At 32.8% G+C, this 19,332-nt stretch overlaps 2 protein-coding genes across 3 annotated transcripts; one reads left to right on the top strand and one right to left on the bottom strand.

Annotated features, from left to right (window-relative positions):
* Positions 1 to 5: 5 nt before the first annotated feature.
* On the bottom strand, positions 6 to 10,379 carry LOC131841254 (tetraspanin-33-like). 2 transcript variants are annotated; one of them, XM_059189534.1, is made up of 7 exons: positions 10,115 to 10,379; positions 8,622 to 8,696; positions 5,069 to 5,197; positions 3,871 to 4,044; positions 3,100 to 3,279; positions 2,390 to 2,565; positions 6 to 1,356 (listed from the first exon to the last, which is right to left on the bottom strand). In XM_059189534.1, exons 1-7 carry the CDS (start codon positions 10,196 to 10,198, stop codon positions 1,326 to 1,328), a joined length of 849 nt encoding a protein of 282 aa, XP_059045517.1. In that variant the 5' UTR covers positions 10,199 to 10,379; the 3' UTR covers positions 6 to 1,325. The 2 variants fall into 2 exon arrangements, with proteins under 2 accessions (XP_059045517.1, XP_059045519.1); XM_059189536.1 differs by having other exon boundaries at positions 6 to 1,338.
* A 184-nt stretch (positions 10,380 to 10,563) lies between these two features.
* Positions 10,564 to 17,265, top strand: LOC131841253 (myrosinase 1-like). The gene is made up of 9 exons (XM_059189533.1): positions 10,564 to 10,940; positions 11,064 to 11,176; positions 11,669 to 11,851; positions 12,637 to 13,029; positions 13,669 to 13,763; positions 14,067 to 14,214; positions 14,830 to 14,981; positions 15,650 to 15,888; positions 16,750 to 17,265. The coding sequence occupies exons 1-9, from the start codon at positions 10,879 to 10,881 to the stop codon at positions 16,937 to 16,939; spliced, it is 1,575 nt and encodes a 524-aa protein (XP_059045516.1). The 5' UTR covers positions 10,564 to 10,878; the 3' UTR covers positions 16,940 to 17,265.
* The last annotated feature ends 2,067 nt before the right edge of the window (positions 17,266 to 19,332 follow it).

Raw genomic sequence — 19,332 nt, 5'->3', positions numbered from 1 at the left:
TACCCATTTAGTTTTTGTTATATTAGAAATTTGTTGCTTCAAAAAAAGCGTACATATTGAAAGTGATTTATCAAAGTGTAAAAGAATTCTTATATTATGTCACAATGCAAAATCAACCATATTTTATGAACATTAGAACTATTATCATATGAGCGTATTAACACTCCGTTAGACAGATAAAGCATGTAAATTTATTCTCAAGTTGTTCTCACTCACTAGCAACATTTTGTTCTTTGTGAAAAAGTCACGCTTTTTTTATTTATAATTATTATGAGATAAATGACTGTTTAATATTATTATATTATATATCTAAATTCAGTACATAATTTATAATCAACTTATCACAAATAAAATTGGCATATAATTTATACATGATTTCTTATTGAGTGTTACTAATAACTAATATCTAATATAAATATATGGTGATTAAAGGTAGATAATATAGCTAGCAGGCTAGCGTAATACCTAAAAGCCTAACACGTAAATACAATGAAAATGTATACATTATGGGTCATAAATGCCCGATTTTAAAACAGATCCGCCCGCCCATCTTTAGTAAGTCTGGCAAGTTGTAAATATAATGATAAATTTTGACAAAATTAATCAATCTTTTAAAGGTTTAGTTCAATGGCATACCTATCACTAAGTCATAGTCGGTTATAAGAGGTACAAAATCTGTACTCGATATCGCATCACACTAAGCGTTTCCTTCCATGCAGTAATTTATTTACTAAATGAGATCTTTTAGAAACCCCTTAAAGCGATTAGGCTTCTAATTGTTTGTTGCAACCAAACTTTAATCAACACGTACGATCTTTGACGCGCGATCAGGAGTGCGCGCTATTTAGCGCGTGAAAGCCAGCGCGCGCAACATGTTAGATTGTAATTTACTATTTTCTGTGTTTACTCTTTTGTGCGTGATGGCGCAAATAAACATTCGTAATTTCATTTTCTTTTGAAATATTACACATATAAAATGTATATATAATATAAGAAACGAGATCATAAACATGCGAGATTGCTAAGATGGGCCTATTAATGGTATACGTATTTACCATACACATTTAATACACACATATATATACTAAACTAATCTACAATATAAACATTTATACAGAGTTCCACAGATAATTACCACAGTCGATAATGGATACTGGCCTGTGGCCACTGTGATGGCACGATCAGATGTGATGAGCTGCGGGTGTGGCGAACGTGGCAGGCGTGATCGGCGTGGCGGGCGTGGCGAGCGTGGCGAGAGTGGGGGCGTGCTGCTACAGGAGCGCACGCCGACAGTCTCCGCGGTACGCGCCCGCGGTACCCCTGTTTCATGTTTGCCACCTAGAGACGAGTTCATATCTACGATATTAAAAGAGAAATATTGACTGCCGCATCATCACTAAGCCAAAATTATAGACATCACAAAAGCCAAATTTACACATATATCTCTTAACTCTCAATTTCTGTACACAACAGAATCTTTGTATACAGAATTCAAGAGATAAAAGAAAAAATAATATTGTAAATTCTTTCCTTGAAGCATCCAAACGACATCCTTCAGTCGTTGTCGTTCTAAATTGATATGGAATTGACGAAGCTACCTTCGGGAAGCTAGGAAAAAAAAATATGGATTCCCATTGGGAACCTCGCTCGTCAGTCCGTAGAAAACCAAACTCAAACAGTTGATTTTTTATATATAAGTACTAAGCAAAAAAAAATATGGCTTGTAAATTAGTAAGCATAGAAAATTTTTACAGACTTTCTTCAATACTAAACATGGTACATTATAAAGATAAGTAGGTCTCTATTAGAAAGAGAGAAAATCAAAAATATAATTTCACTTTGTGTTGTATAACTAGGCGTTATTTTGACTAAATTTTAAGTATAATTTTAAATTAAAAAAAAACTTATACTATACTTGGCCAAATAAGTATGATAACCAATAACATAATAGGCCAATAACTTGTGTAACAAGCATAAAACATTGAGAACTTCTAGTTTAAAATAATTAAATATTACTTATTAGTAATATTTGATTATTTTAAAGTTTTGGTAATGTAGTAAATTTTAGTATTCTACTAAAATTTACATTTCAAGCAAAATTATATACAACAATTTCAATTTAAAAGAAAAATATAACTGCTCGTTTTATCACTTGCTTTTGATCAAAACGACGAGCTAGTACTGTCACCGTTGATATATTTTTACGATAATTTATGGATAGCATATAATAGCAGAGTGGGTAGATTTACTGGCTCCGGTGAGATTTGTTCATTAATATATAAACTATTTTCATCATTATTGTCATTATTAATAAATAAATAAAAAAAAACATAGAACGATATAGGTACTTTTAGGAATGAAAAAGCTTTGAAATGTAAGAAGGACTTACCTAGCTTTCTGTAATTCAATCTGCCCTTCGAGTGTTTTAGCGAGATATATGACGAAGAGCTGCGAGAGAGCAACGCCCAGCGCCACTGATGCAATGGTATACAGGTTCCTTTCCGCCCACGAGCGAACAATTTCTATACATCCGCTCGTCCACACACGCTTGCTCGCTTCTGCAACCTAGACAAACATTTTTTTTATGAAATAGGAATGGTAAACCAGCTGGTCCAGCTACTGTAAGAGACAGCTGAAAGTTACTGACACCAGTTACAGTGCGTTGTCAATCCGTTGTTGTTGAGATAGAGTAACAAACATCAAAAGATCTTTGAAACTTTTGTAATTACGCTTATGACTCTGGTAGCTACATTAAATTAAGTGTAATCAAATGATATATCTTTTGATGAAAATATCTAGCTATTGTAAGTTTTATAACTTGTACTCACATACTACCCATTTCCTTGATGTATTAAATAAATATATATAATACTAGCTGCCCCGGCAAACGTTGTTTTGCCTTAAAATAAAAAAAAATTAGGGTTGGGCTACCCCTAACATTTAGGGGGATGAAAAATAGATGTTGGCCGATTCTCAGACCTACTCAATACGCTCACAAAATTTAATGAGAATCGGTCAAGCCGTTTCGGAGAAGTATGGGAACGAAAACACGAGAATTTTATATATAAGATAATATATTTACGGGGTATAATAACTTACGGGGAAGTTCTGCACTCCATAGCCGCACATGATGTTGACCAGCCCCGAGGAGATGTCAGTTGCGTTGATACAGCATGAGAACGGTACACCGCACCGCTCCACTGACGGCGAGGAACAGTTGAAGTACTCGTTTTTCGACCAGTCCATGTAACCATCCGACGTGAGACCACAGCAGTGGAACTGATGGCAAATAAACCCCAGATCATAAAACAACCCTAATAATAATTATAACCCAAGGAATTCACAGTGACTGTCTTAGCCCAAACTAAACAATTTGTATATTACTAAATAAGTGATTGAAGTACCTATTTTTTTATTATATTATGGTATACATACTAATGAAATAACTAGTAAACCTCCACGCAGTCCCCCCTGAAAACCATCATGACAAGTTCTTGGTGAATTTGGCTTGATGGGCTAACCGACCTGAAGTACCAGGGCAGTAGTGGAGAATTATAAAATGCTACTTATCTTATAATCCTCCACAGGTGCCCGCCAACATAAACCGTTAGCGCAGGCAGGTGCACCATTTCCTTTATCATCATTTTAAAGAATACAAACAACCATAGTCATAAATACAAACGTTTTGTGCGGGAAATGAACTCGCGACCATTGGAAGTAAGGCTATGTGATATGTGGTAGAACACTAAGGCCGCCAAATAAAAAAAATATAAGCCAGTGTGTGAATTGTCCTGGAGTTATTATTATTATGTCTACGCACATTCGATACATATGTATATTTTCTTACATGACTAAAAGTGTTACACTTACATCGCTTTGTGCGAAGTCGATGAAGTTCTGTAGGTCCGGGTCGTCTCTGTAAGCGTGTACCACTCGCTCCGTGAAGCTCAGCTCAAGTAGACCGTGCAGCGAGCGCGGGAACACAAACCCGCACACGGCGCCAGCCATCTCCACCAGGAACAATATCAGGAGACATAGCGAGTACTGTGCAACACACAAAACAAATTAATTTTATTCACATTCATTTTTTTATGTAGTTGGAATAATACATGAACAACACGAACATCGTGTTATCATATGGCATCCGTAATACCACTCATTCTTTGATACTGTGAAGGACTAAGATTAACTTCTGTGTAATTACTTTCTATCCAGTAATTACACTGTCTAATCTCACTCTACTAACGAAAAATATCTTACAATGGCTTTTTGATGAAATAGGCTGAGTGAGAGTGTGGTCTTTGCAACTGTCAAAGTCTTGGTAGGAAAAAAGAGGGTATGCAAAAAATGCCTACCTACATTTTTGACCTTGTTCGAAGAACTTTGAACGTAACAACTGAACTACATAGATCGCACTATTCATGGTTATAAGCTGACTAACGTCGAAAAAGGTAAATGTCTCATTTATCATAAAATTCATGTTAAGTCTTGATTCACATTTATAAAACGTACAAATGACTAATAACCCTTGTTATGACTATTCACCTAATTTGTATAGTCTTACGCTTTTTTTTTCATTTGAAGTTAAGGGACAAAACATTTCCACAGGTAAACTGTGTATAGTAGTTTTAATTTTTATGATTGATTGAATTGATTGAATGATGATGATTAAGCAGATTTATGAAGGCGATAACAAAAATGCACGCAAATATTTATTCAGCCTTTATTTTGTATTCACACTAGCCAAACAAACCATATTATTTGTAGTAATTTTATTTAAGTGTATTATGATATGGATGTCGAGCATATGAGAGTATGCGCGCAAGTACAACCTGTAAACCGCTGGATGCATATAAGATTAGATTTTGTAACTATTGCCTACTGGCAATATTATTAGTAATATTATTATTGTTGGAATAGATAGTCTTTTTATTATTATTATTATTTATTTCAGTTCTCCATCTATGTATAGTTCAGGGTAGTAGAACAAGAGATGGGCACAATACTCTCCAGCAAGAATATTTAAGAAATATTAGGTAAATAATAACAGTATAACTTAGAAACTCACAAATTTAAGTAGACACGTATTCTCCCTCAGAGCGCCGACGCATCCGGCAAAGCTGACTATAAAAACTACGCCACCGAGAAGAGCAATCAGAAGACTGATGTTCAGCATTACATCGTACACTGTGTCCAACTGAAATATTAATTTAATTAATTGATTATTGAATACAACAAACATATTTACAAATATCTGCATTTTATTATGCATACAAGTTATTGTGATAGGTATAGACATACAGAAAATTCATATCTTGGTAGCAATAATTGAAATATTTTTTTTTTTATTTACTTCTTGTAAATAGCTTCGTATTTAGTTCTAAGTTCTAAGGTAACCTCATTGATCTCTTAGGTATAGAGAGGTATGTACCCAGGTCCTAATCTACCTAAGCATACTTGTTGGTAATACAGAACAGACTTCCCTGTTCTGAGGTTGGGAAACGGGGAAAAAACTGGTTTTAAACGCCAGTTTACCCAAAATAGGATATTAAGGATAGTTTGTGTATGAATAAAATTTGTAACACAAAGCTCCGTCGTTATCTTAATGTAGGTGTATTACAATGGACGCTATAACAAGTTGTAGTTAAAATGTAAACCACAACTTGTTATAGCGTCCATTTATATGATTTCTATAAATAACAGCAAATATATATAGTCAGTACCATTATCGAAATATAAAGCCATAACAATTGATGTCGACTGTACGGTACTTAAAAGTAATTCGCATTACGTTTATTAAACAGTTCTCTGACCAAAAAAAGCGACGTGGAAGCACAGTGCCGCAGTATTGCGCGACACTCTGGCTCTAAAGCCCAATTTACACTCAGCCCGAGTGGGCAGGAAAGTTAGCACAAAAGTGAGCAGCGCGAGTGTAAACACGATACATCACATGCCATTGACGCTGCCACTCGCGCTGCCCGGAGCTCCCTCGATTGTCGGTTTTTCGTGCGCGTATCAATGGACTGGCAGCGCGAGTGGCAGCGTTTGTTTACATTCAGCCCTCTCGCTCAGTTGTCGCCCGGTATTTTAGGCGAAAGGTAAGGAAGAGTGGCCCGGTAAATAATAACGGAAAATATGAGGGCTGAGTGTAAACGACAGTCACTCGCGTCGACTCCTGTCGACACTGACGCGGCAATATTTCCGACAGCGTGAGTGGCAGGGGAATCAGCTGAATGTAAACGAAACATAAGGACAGTGCCATCTTAAGGCTGGAACCACCGTCACGGGCAGTCGGGTCAAACAAATCAATACACAAATATTGTTTAAAAAGATATACAAAAATCAGGGATATCCGGATATCCAATAAAAAGATTTTTTTTTTATCCGAAATAAATGTTTCGGACAATATCGGATAGGGGCCAAGCCTAATAGATAAACGTTATGTAAACATTTTATTAGCTGTGTGTATTTTACTTTTGAAATTCAATAAAAAAAATATATCCGTAACCGAAATTAACGGATACTTAATCCGAAATAATTTCATATCCGCATCCTAATCCGTATCCGGTAAAATAATCACTCCTATATCCGAAACCTATCCGTATCCGAAATTTCATATCCATAACATCCCTGATGCCTACATTTCTCTATTTTCATTGCCTGTATATTTTATGTTGCTATCCTGGTAGATATTCATTTATGCATTTTTAATATATTATTATATACATACCTTATAGGTATATATTCCGAGATTCGTATATTTGCACCGTCAATAATGGACTACCTATACCTTAGCATTCAATTTTCTACCGAAAATACTACATGGTGAAGCCTAATTGTATCTTTTTAAAAGATTTAAGAAATTCAACATACATATATTATGGTACTTTTTTATGAGTTTTTTAACAATAAATGCGTAAATATACTGTTGTCTGTAGGTATTATAACCTAGCAACTCGCTCCGGCTTCCTATGGGCCCAAGAATTAAGATACTTTTTTATTTAAACTAAAATACTTAACTCCTATAGTGTTATCGTACACACATAAATCAAATGACGTAAAGGACAATATTGTTCAATATTAAATAACGTATTTATTGAAATAAAGAATATCATATTTATAAAAACACCTTCGAAAATAGTGCATTATTTTAGCAGACTTTTGATTACCATAAAAAAGGATATAATGAGTTAACCTTAAAATGTAGACATATGTTGTCGCAGACTTTTTTTAGAACTTTAAAGGAGAATAAGTCATACATTTTTTTCATTACCTCGGGGCTAATATACCTTTGTAACAGTAAAATAAATTATAAAATCGGATCAGCAGAACTGGGAATTACCCCGAACAAACAAACATTCAAAGTTTTCCTGTTTATATTATAATATTAGTGTGGTAGTTTATAATATTAGTGTAGATAAGTCAATGACGTAATCACAATTATTTCCTTCTGATTTATTTTGTAGTCCTAAATATAATATTCGTATTTTAGTTTACATATACTGTGGTACCACTTTTTTTATGGCATCATCGAAGTGACATTTGGTAGAATTAAATTAAACTTAAAAATGATTGAATTATTTCCGTAATTCAATATTGGAAAATTATGTAATAAGGCATTAAAAGACTTTGATTCAGAAAAGAAAAGCAATTGTTAGTAATGGAAACTAATTAGTAGAACACCATTGCTAATAATGTATGTCAGCAGGAATTCACTCCTAATAACCACAATGTCTTAAACTGGGGAATATGTATTTTAAACAATACATCACTGTCCATACAAAACATGCTGCTTGAAGATTTTCTACAATAACTCTATAAAATTTTGTGTATAGGATAACTAACATATGTATATCAATGTTTCACATTACTTAATCAGACTTGCTTTAAACAAGTTCGTTTTAGAATTACATGTTTGTTTTTCACCAAAAAAAGACCAATCTTTAGCTCATATGTATGAATGTATGTATGTATGTATGTATCAATGAGTGATCCTATTCTGGGAATGCCTGAAGACAACATGGCACCAGAGTGTAACTTTGTACAATATTATAAAATCGAAATATCTGGAAGAGACGAATGGCAAAATAACCATACACCGACTTCAGAGCATGACCTAGTCTGGTTTACAGACGGGTCCAAAATAGGAGATGATGTAGGATGTGGAATATGCGGTGTAAAACCCAAAATCTGCAACTATATAGGCTTAGGAAAATACGCCTCAATCTTTCAGGCAGAGACTTACGCCTTAATTAGATGTCTGGAAGTAATCCTAAGCCTTAACTACATCAATCAGAACATATACATTTATTCGAAAAAGATTCAACAAAAAAAACTGTATCCTCCTACTAAATGAAGTAGGAAGCAGAAATAATATTATACTGAGATGGGTCCCGGGCATCTTTCTGGCAGCTCATATGTATATCATATCTTAATAATAATAATGGCCTATGCATTTATGGCATAATGATCCATGTATCATATTTTATTGTATTAACAATTCAAGTATAAAGTTTAAAATAAATGTGCAGGACGTGATAACAATTCAAGTATAAAGTTTAAAATAAATGTGCAGGACGTGATATATAATTAATTTATAGATTAAACATCTAAAAAGTTACCTTGATAAGTCCAGTGGCCTGCCATTTGTCAATAAATGCATATAAACCTACACCAACCAGCAGTCCTCCAAATAACTGCAAAATAAAATAGTAATATATATATAAATATATATGTATGTAGGCTCATAATATATTATTACGTATATGTATAATCTTATATCTATTTAATATAATCATATTTAATTTATTAAAAACAAACCACCTTCGAGTATCTCTGCACTCCCTAAGGTTGGCTGGTAGAGAATGCTATTAGCATTAAGCACGCCTATTGTACAAAATCAATAAAGTTTTACATAAATAATATTAGTATATTTTTCTTTTGGTTTTTATTTATTCATCCATTGCAGTTTTTAGTAGTTCTTAGGTTATATGAAATTTTAATTCACGAAATTATATACCTTGTTACTCACAATAAGCCAAAGAGAAGAAATTATTTTGTGGAAATAGTGTGAATGACAGTGCCTAATAGAAATAACAACAGACAGTCTACTTGGTATTACATAATGACAATGTTGAATGTTATGCAAATGTGGTAATGGGAACTAATAATACCATTGTTAGAAATATAGCAAGTCAGGTTGACTAAACCTCCACATGGTTTCCCCTGGAAACCATGTAATACTAACGGTTCTGACCTCATGATCATATTATCACCCTCCACTGATGTCCCACCAGTGTAAAGGTGTACCATTTCTTTATTGGTCATTTCAAAAAATCTGTGATGTGCAATCTTCTTAGATACCACACAATATGATCACACTAGGACTATTAACTGTCTACTACCATTTTAGTATAGTTCTACCAACATATACCTAGAAACAATAATGTCTAATAGACCTGTATAGAAAATGATTGTACTATTTTTCCCAGGGAGGAGGGAATTGTTAGTAATGGAGACTAATGGAAGTATTGCTGACACTGGTGTGATTGTATTACTGATCACTCACACTAATCAAATAGATTGTTCATGATAGACTAAATGCCCTGACTGTGGCCTCCAGTATAAAATGGAAGGTTTAGTATGAACTCATCCTACTAACCACCACCGGTGCCTCTCCAACATATACTGTATGTTGAACATATACATATACTATATGTTGGTATGTTACATTACACTATTACTTACCATATAAAAATAAATAGCATTATTATTATATTTTCATATTTAATACATAGTTTTATTTTTATGGATAAGATGATCCATAATTTAGTAATAAATAATTATGTCAAGGGTTGCATTATTTAAATGACTACTCAGCTGATGTTTATTTTATGTTCATAGTTATTATCACGAACGGAAACAGTGAAACCGTGAAGATATTCTTTTGTATATCAATTCCCACACATGACATGTACACAATGATTCATAGGTACATAAAAAACCTACCTATCATATGTTCAAATTTATGTAGTAAAAACCAACTTTCCTGCTCAAGATACAATGCGGTATTCATTATGGTAATGTGAAAGCTACAATATAAAAATATACTCACCCAAAATATAAAATTCAGGACAAAAATCATATATTTCACACAACTACTAACGTACGTAAAATTTGGCCCCCTGCGTCTATGCATTTTCGCTTTATTCCATAAGTAAATGACAAATTACATTAAACAAGCTACTGTCACACTTTTTACAGTTAACTTCTCTAAAAACCAAAACAAAATATACAATTTTTTTAAATTAATTACGAAAGACTTTATTGAAGAAATAATCTTTTGTATTTCTGTAGCTACTGTATATTGATGTAAATTTTAACGTCCTTTGACAATTGATAAATGACAGTCAGACGATTGACATATTAGGTTACTGCTGTCAGTCTGATAATGACAATATAAAACAAAAAAAAAAATGACAATATATGACATATGTTGGACGATATTATCATATTATATTGCAATTGCTACAAATTTTCATTTGTTCCTGTCATAGAAATGCAATTATAGTAACTTTATACTTAATTGAAAATGTGACAAACATTATATTTTAATGCTATTCTTGATTCGTTTTGTTCGAGAATTTTGTAGTTAGCAATGCGAACAATATACATAATATGCATAATTAATATTACTACAGTTTATTCTATTAACATAATTAAGTATTGATAACAAGTCTCATGTTGATAACAAAAATAAATTAATATTCACCTACCTAATTTGCCATATAGGCACATACTGATTGGCTATGCACACTTGTTTCGTACACGTTTATATTGTAATTGCCGGTATCAGTGTTGGAGATAACTTGTTTTTTAATGAGGAATATTCAAGACTGCTTTTGTAAAATGACGTACTGGCTGTTAATTATATTTACAAGGTATTTTAACACATTTTAAATAGTAAAAAATATTTTTATCAATAATTCTGTGTAAATAATACAGAGTTTATTAAAATATAGTCTGGAATAAAAAAATACAAATTATAATTTTGTTTTGGTTAGTTTGCTAGGGACAGATGGGTGGTCGGATAACCGACAGCGCAAGTTTAAGGATGACTTCCTGTTTGGTGCAGCCACTTCAGCCTATCAAGTGGAAGGAGCTTGGAACATTGATGGTATTCTTATTTTATTTTAGTTTTCAATACAAGTTTTTCAATATTTAGTACTCTTGAAATATAAGCGCTTTAGTGTAATACAGTTTACAGTTGACATTTTGGTCCTTTACTATAACTATATTGTGTTAAGTTGACTGGAAGAGATCTTTGTCAGCGATAATCCCACCCTTGTTCATATATTTTTATAACAATATATATTATATTACAAGTGCAACAGAGAGTATGTAATTTTATTTATGTATTAATATTTTTGTTGTTCATCTTGTTTTTTTTCACTCAGGCTGGGGACAGCTGGACAGAAAGCTTAAAATGATGTGTCACATATTACTATTATACATTACACATATTACTATACATATTGGTATTAAAATTAGAAAGAATGTGAACATATATCGAGTAAAATATATTTGATGAATTGTTTAGAATGTTTATCGAGGTTTATGATTTATTGTTTAAAATGTACTAATGAATGTTACATAAATATGTTTTTAGGTAAGAGTGAGAGTATTTGGGATAGATATTTTCATGAACATCCTGAGGTGGTAGTGGATGGCAGGAATGGTGATGTAGGCAGCGACTCTTACCACCAATATAAGAGAGATGTGGAGTTGCTGAGAGAGCTAGGTGTAGACTTCTATCGATTCTCCATGTCCTGGAACAGAATATTACCTACAGGTATTTCTCAAACTCTTATAAAAATAGTTATACTTAAACATTTACATTTAGTTTACATAGTCAGTATAGTTATACTAATCTTAGTAGTTATAAAAAGTCTTGTATTTTGTATATTTTTCAAAGACCTCATACATATCAAACTTGTTAAACAGACTGGAATGATAAATATTGAGCAGAAGTTTCCCCATTAATGATCTATAAATGTATAGCCTCCAACACTTAGCAGTAACTATTACAGGTTGAGAAAAAGTAATTGATCACATATTGTTGAAGGTAATATGTATGGCTTATATTGAAATAATGGACAGTTACAGCCAGAGGCTGACAACTCAGAACCTAGGTCCTGTCCTTTGTGATAGAATAGTTTCCAAAACCAACATACAAGTTAGATAATATTATTTGAAGGATGGCTGAAGAAAGGCTGCTCATTATGTAAGCAGTAAGAGTTCGTATATATAATCCAATTCTTTTGTTCTTATACTTTTTTTTCTACGGTCTTAACTTATCTGAATATTGAATTTGGTGTGCAAAAAATGACAATTAATATTATTAAAATGAACTAAGTATTTCAATTGTTTAATTAACGATAAATATAAAAAATATTATATTTTAAAACTTCATTCAAGGGTTGGAAGCTATTCATATATTATCAACTAATGTCTACTCTATATGGGTATCTCCATGTTATTGATACCTAAATATGTAACACATTTTTTAACTATAAAGATATGATTTTTTTAAACCTAAATATTTTACCTATATTGAAACAACACTGTCTGTTTCAGGTTTCCCCAACAAAATCAATGAAAAGGGTATCCAATACTATGATAATCTTATTAATGAACTCCTTAAATACAATATTGAACCAGTGGTGACTTTATTCCATTTTGATTTACCCCAAACTCTCCAAGATTTGGGCGGTTGGGCCAATCCTTTATGTATTGAGTGGTTTGAAGAGTATGCTCGCGTTGTATTTGACAAATATGCGGATAAAGTAAAATATTGGATCACAGTTAACCAACCGAATGACATATGTATTGAAAGTTATGAGAGTGATAGGTGGCCACCAGCGGCTGAATCAAAAGGGATAGGACCATATTTGTGTATAAAGAATGTTATGTTAGCCCACGCAAATGTTTACAGATTGTATGTAAATGAATACAAGAATAAGTATAAAGGTATGCAAAAAAGCAATTGTAAATGTTTTCCTTTTTTTTTTAAATAATATATATGCTGCCCACCTAAATAAAATTTAAGTGTCTGTTTGTAATTACAAATTAAGAGCTTTTTCAAAATGCATAGGAAAGTATGTTACGGTCTAAGATAGAAGTCTGTCATTTTGACTGGTTTTGACAAGCCTTTATCTTGCAGATAACTAATGTTATTAGGAGTAACTTAGGCTACTTTTATTTTAGAATATTTATATTTATCTAATAAAACAAAGTTGAATTCCAATTAAATTTACTAAAGCTAATGAACAGGTATCCAGACACATTTATTGATATTATATACTCATGTATTAAATATAACAAATTTCCGATACACAAAGACTTCAACTCGGGTTGAGTCTGCTCCGATTGTTATAACGGACTCTTTTGTTAGTCAATATAAGTAGTTATAAAATAATAAGTTAGTATTTTAATTAAATCAATTTGATTCTCAGAAGTATAAAGTTGAACTACATCTGTTTAAAAGAATAACAGGCAACTACTAACTGTGTGTTTTCTTGGTTAAATTTGCATAACCAATTGGCTGTAAACTGCTAAAGTGCTTATAATTTTTTTATTATAGTAATGATTGTCTACTATTTCTTTCAGGATCTGTTGGAATATCATTGGCAGTGAACTGGTTGGAACCTTTGAACAACAAGACTGAAAATGTAGAAGCTGTTGAACTGTATAGAGAATTTACGGTTGGTTTGTTTTACTTGCTCAGTTCACACTACAAAATTTGTATTCATGTGTATGATTGTTTATACAAGTCTATGTGTTTTCTATGTATAGTTTGCATAAGTTTACAAAAAAAGTGTATTTATATAAGTTGTCTAGTACCCACAACCGAATCACTGCTTAGCTTGGGACTGAATGGCGCTGTGTGAATTGATCTTAAACATCGTTTTACCACTATTAGTACCACTTAATTTAGCTAGCTATATCAGTTGAGATGACATGAATCTTAACAGGCACTTTTTTTTAACACTTAATTATATTTGCAGCTGGGCTTGTTTATTAACCCTATATGGTCAAAAGAGGGTGACTTTCCTCAAGTGGTGAAGGACATTGTTGCCAAAAGGAGTAAGGAACAGGGATTTACTAAATCAAGATTGCCAATACTTAGTAAACAAGAAATCAAATTATTAAAAGGTAAGTAATATTGAAATACATACGGATAGATCAATACACAATTAATGCAGAATTTTTATTCATATAGAAAAAATGTATATGCAGGATACCTCAGTGATATATATTAATCTAATAAAATAAAAAAGCAATACATACTATAGACACTTTGCTATGCACTGTGATATTGTGGAATCACCTTCCAGCAATGATATTTCCGAACGGATTCAATATTAAAAACTTCGGATAAATAGCGAAAAGAGGAATACTCTTTTAAAATGGCCAGCAACTCTTTTTCTATTCATCTAGTATTGCAGGTGCCACAAGATCATTTGCCCCTATGCATTAAAGAAAAGTTTTATTTTCTTGGGGAAATCTTACAGCAATTGAGAATCAAGAAGTTTAGATGTTTGTTCAGTAAACTATGAACGGACTACAACATTATACTTAATGGTTAAAAGAAGTCGATATGTTGCCTCGCTGCCAACGCCCCAATGAACTCTAATTCGCGTTTTGTTACTACAGCATACATTTCCAAATTGCATGATTCTTTCCATATTCTGTTAATCTGAATGGTTGAATATCAGAAGCCTTACATTGTCATCCAAGTGCTATAAAAAAGTAATGTTGATGTTTTAGGTTCATCGGACTTCTTAGGCATAAATCATTATACAACGTCTCTAGTAAGTCCATCTAGCGACGAGTTTCCATCACCGTCAATCGCTGATGATGTTCGTGTACAACTGAGTAAGAGGTCTGAATGGAAAATTGCGAAGTCACCTTGGTTGGCGGTAAGTGAATGCTTGTAGAGGTTAGAAATAACTAGCAACTCGTTGGTTTGGGTCAGTAGTCCTAAAATTGGAGAGGGTTGTCATATAGCGTTGGGTTGACCGTACTAGACCCCGTGGACCGACCCGTCGAGCCAGTGTCCTACCTCTGCCCCTTTTTTCGTCCGCGATGCCTTCTATTATACATGTCCCCAAATTATCTGTTCCCGGCGGGCCACGTAAACAAAGGAATACGAATCTGACCGATAGTAAAAACTATTCGTGTCAATTTTATTTCTGACTGATTTACTTAACGTCTCCTGCCACGTCCGTTTTTCTATGTTCAAGGTATTATGTTTACCACAACCTCTAACTGCAAATCTAAACCAATGCTAGAGGCATGGGAGGAAATGGATTAATGACACCATGTCAAGTTGACCTCCACGAGGAGACCTATAGACCATTCTGATAAATTCCTTGTGAATTTGTCACGATGGGCTAACTAACCTGACCCTCAAGTTCATCTTATCATGCTCCACTGGCGCCCCGCCAACGTAAACCGTTAGAACAGGCGCGCAGGGTGCACCATTTCATTATCATCCATTAAAAATGTCTCTAAAATGGAGTAGCCATTTGAGATATTAGTCCTGACGGTTCGTTTCTTTCATTACAAACACTTTTTCTTTCGCCAGAGCGCTCCATACGGTATCTACAAAGCGTGTATTCACATTAACTTAAAGTACGACTACCCTCCGGTCTTTATCACGGAGCACGGCTGGTCCACAGACGTGGGCCTGCAGGATGAAGACAGAGCATATAACCTTCGTGAATACATGAAGGCGATACTACTGGCAATAGAAGATGGGACCAACCTGAAGGGATATACCGCCTGGAGTTTAATTGATAATGTGGAATGGAGTGCTGGTACCAGGTTATTGTTATAATTATATTACTTTATATTATTTCAATACTAGTCGAGTTTCTTGCCAGTTCAAATAATGATAAAAAATCTAACTTAATTATTACTCGCAGAAGAGCTAGATAGGTCTTATAGGATTAGGTTTTTTTTAATTTGAATTTGAATGCCACATTCTATTCACTCTGAAATTTTCAAGAGTAAATCTACTTCAGTACAAATCAATTTGTACCGAATTAGAATTTGTTTGTTGTTGTGAAAAAATGTATCAAAATGCTTATTAATATATGCCTATATGTTGAACATTGCCAGATTCTGTCAATATAAACATTATTGTGAATATTTGAAGGCTTAGCGGTTTAGCACACCGCATTACTTCCAATGGTTGCAGGTTCGATTCTTCGCACAGCGCAAACATTTTGTATTCCTGAGTGTAATTCTTACTATAATAGTACTCATAACACAAGCTTTACTTAGCTTGGGACTATGTCGCGCTGTGTGAATTATCCTTCTTCTCTCCTATTTATTTACTTATTATATTTATTCTCATTCAATGACGAAAATGTTATATTATTACTGAATCCACACGTACATATGTTACGGCAAATGCACTGTACCTACCCTTCATTAATTTTGCGGATAAAATTGAAACAATGGGGGCAGAATGACAGCGTAATACAATTAATAAAAGGTTTTTAAATAATTTTATAAACAATTCTTGATTTAAAATGTGTACACATACGTGTACGGCTGAAACTTCTAATTAAACTTTAGCATCAGTGGGATCTTTTGAGCATATTAAATTCCACCTCAGTTTTATACTACTTTAGGTTTTGTTCTCGTAATTAATTATAACAATATGGTAATTTGTTACAGTGAACGTTTCGGTTTATACGAGGTGGACTTCGATTCTGACGACAAAACGAGAACACCGCGGCTCTCAGCCCATGTTTACAAGCGACTTATTAAAACGAGGGTAGTCGAAGAAAACTGGAAGCCGAAAAGTATGAAAATGAAGATTTCTGATAGAAAATTTAAAGAACCCGAACCCAAAGCGGAGCTTTAAACCATTGTACACTAACAAATGAATGTACGTAATGGCCTTAACTGTTACAGTTAATGAGACGATCTCGATCGCGATTTTTAGTTTACTTTACATAAATTACCACAAACTGCAGAGTTCTTTTATTTTTTAATTTTTCTATAATTACAGAATAAAAAAATATTTATTTTTATAATTGTTTTAGAACTTTAGATCGAAAAAATGTGATTGCTACAAATTTCAACATTTAAGGGTTATAAGTCATAGCAAAGCATTTTTTTTTATACTGTTGGGCTTATGGTTCATTCCATCATATGTCAGCAAAGATTATTTTTGTTATATATAATAATGTACGTACATTCCATACATTCCTAAAACTTCAAGAGATTTCAATCTACTTTAATTATTTCACTACACCTTGAATTATACATAATTTGACAACTATGCCAATGTATCGCATAATCTTATTACTGTAGATTTTAATGGTTGTGAAAAGAACTTATAATTTTGAGAAATTATATTTTATTTATTTATTTTTATTTATAAACTCTTTATTGCACCAATAGAATTATACAAAAAAGAGATATGGAAGTACAAAAGGCGGTCTTATCGCAAGAAGCAATCTCATCCAGACATTATACTTTACTGTGTTTTATCATATACATATACTAATATTATAAACAGGTAAAGTTTGTGAGTTTGTAGGGGATAACTTCTGGACCGAATTCGAACATTCTTTTTACCAATAGAAAGCCTAGTTATTTGTGAGTATTATAGTTTATATAAAATCGCACTATCAACAATAGGAGCTGTAATGAAAAAATGTTATAGAAACAAGGAAAATGTGACGCAGACGAATTCAGCTAGTAAATGGTATACATAAAGGCTTTAGTTACGTAATAGTTTTACTATAATTTACGTAACAAAAACAGGGATTTATGGGTGATTTATTTTATTAACAAAAAATATATAAGTTTTATCTTATAAGTGTGACAATAGCTTGTGATAAACGATAGGACCATAATATTAAGTTTTCTAAAGAAAATATTACTAACTTAACTATCTTCTGTGATTATATATATTTTATTTTATTGTTTGTTATACAATTAAAAATTTAATAGATCAACAGAAAGGACTTACCTGATATGATAAAAAACAACCGAAACCATTGATGGTTACTGCAGAGGCCAATCACAGCCATTAAATGGCTTGACACAAAGGAAGTGACAACAGCACATCAGCCCTTAGACACAAGGATGATAAAAAGAACTGGCTCTAGAGCGACATTCTCTGCTGCAAGAGGTTTTTGTTCCTATTTTTCCCATTTATAATAGATATTCATGGTGACATGGTAATGCAAGCACCTGTGTTTCCTCTAATATGGTCAAGTGCAATGATATACAAATATATATATATTTGATGGTATAAAGTAAGTATCGCTAAAACATCAACATGAATAAAGATATTTATTTGTTTAAAATGATTTCGATTACCTATTTTTATAACGAAAAAAACATTAGTAATGCCATCTGCAATTTGTCCTAAAAATAGTTTTAAAATATTTATCCACGTTTAGATGGCGTCGCATCCAACGTTTACTGCGAAACTTTCACTATAGTTTAGTAGATGGCGCTACAGGTCTCAAAAATTTACAGATTGTTACAGGCGTAAACTAGTAGTTCTGCTCTATTATATTATTTATAATAATATACATACGTACAAATGTATTTATTCGGTAAACATATTTTATTCATGAACGGAGCGATATTTCATTATGGGTTCGTAAACTGACATGTAGGTACTTATTTTGATGTTATAACTATTTGTAGAACCTTCTATATCTACAAACTACGCCTTTACTGCTAGTTTTTTGGTATTTATGTAAGTTGTTATTCAGTTGAAATTAAGACTAACTTTCAGTCATATACCTATACCTATGTACCTACTAAGACGTTTTGAAAAAGGTAATAACGGCATAAATATAAATTATAAATAAAAATATATCATCAAGTCATTTTACGGTCCCGGTAAAAACCGTCGACACTTTCAGTTTCAGAATCGATTATATAAAAATAGACAGACAGATACACTTTCGAATTTAAAATAATCTTTGGTAAGTGTGGATATGCATTACAAAAAATAATAAAATCTAATCCGACCCATCAAAAGTCTTACCATTGTAAATCGCCATTTCATACAACACTGTGTTCCTATTCACACAGAAGAGAAATAATTTAGACAAATATGACGGCTACCAGTATACAATGGATTATCCAATTTTTACACTCATTATATTCGGTATTTAGGTACACTAGTTTGTTATTTATGAAAAAAACTGCAACAAAGCTTACGTATATAAAAAAATGGGGCATCGACAAACAAACACCGCGGGTGGCGGAGTACAATGAACGAGAGGC

This window comes from Achroia grisella, unplaced genomic scaffold, assembly GCF_030625045.1.
Source record: "Achroia grisella isolate CSIRO2021 unplaced genomic scaffold, CSIRO_AGI_Agris_v1 utg1576, whole genome shotgun sequence".
Classification (NCBI taxonomy): Eukaryota; Metazoa; Arthropoda; class Insecta; order Lepidoptera; family Pyralidae; genus Achroia; species Achroia grisella.
Note: the sequence above shows the minus strand (reverse complement) of the source record. Positions and strands in the feature narration are given on the sequence as shown.

Excerpts from the sequence above, each read along its gene's own strand:
- LOC131841254 (XM_059189534.1), bottom strand. The coding sequence starts at position 10,198 with ATGCATAGACGCAGGGGGCCAAATTTTACGTACGTTAGTAGTTGTGTG. Across the intron at positions 3,280-3,870 it reads TCGACTTCGCACAAAGCGAT|TTCCACTGCTGTGGTCTCAC; the intron begins GTAAGTGTAACA and ends ATTTGCCATCAG. Across the intron at positions 2,566-3,099 it reads ATGGAGTGCAGAACTTCCCC|GTTGCAGAAGCGAGCAAGCG; the intron begins GTAAGTTATTAT and ends ATGTTTGTCTAG.
- LOC131841253 (XM_059189533.1), top strand. The coding sequence starts at position 10,879 with ATGAGGAATATTCAAGACTGCTTTTGTAAAATGACGTACTGGCTGTTA. Across the intron at positions 13,764-14,066 it reads AACTGTATAGAGAATTTACG|CTGGGCTTGTTTATTAACCC; the intron begins GTTGGTTTGTTT and ends TTATATTTGCAG. Across the intron at positions 14,982-15,649 it reads CGAAGTCACCTTGGTTGGCG|AGCGCTCCATACGGTATCTA; the intron begins GTAAGTGAATGC and ends TTCTTTCGCCAG.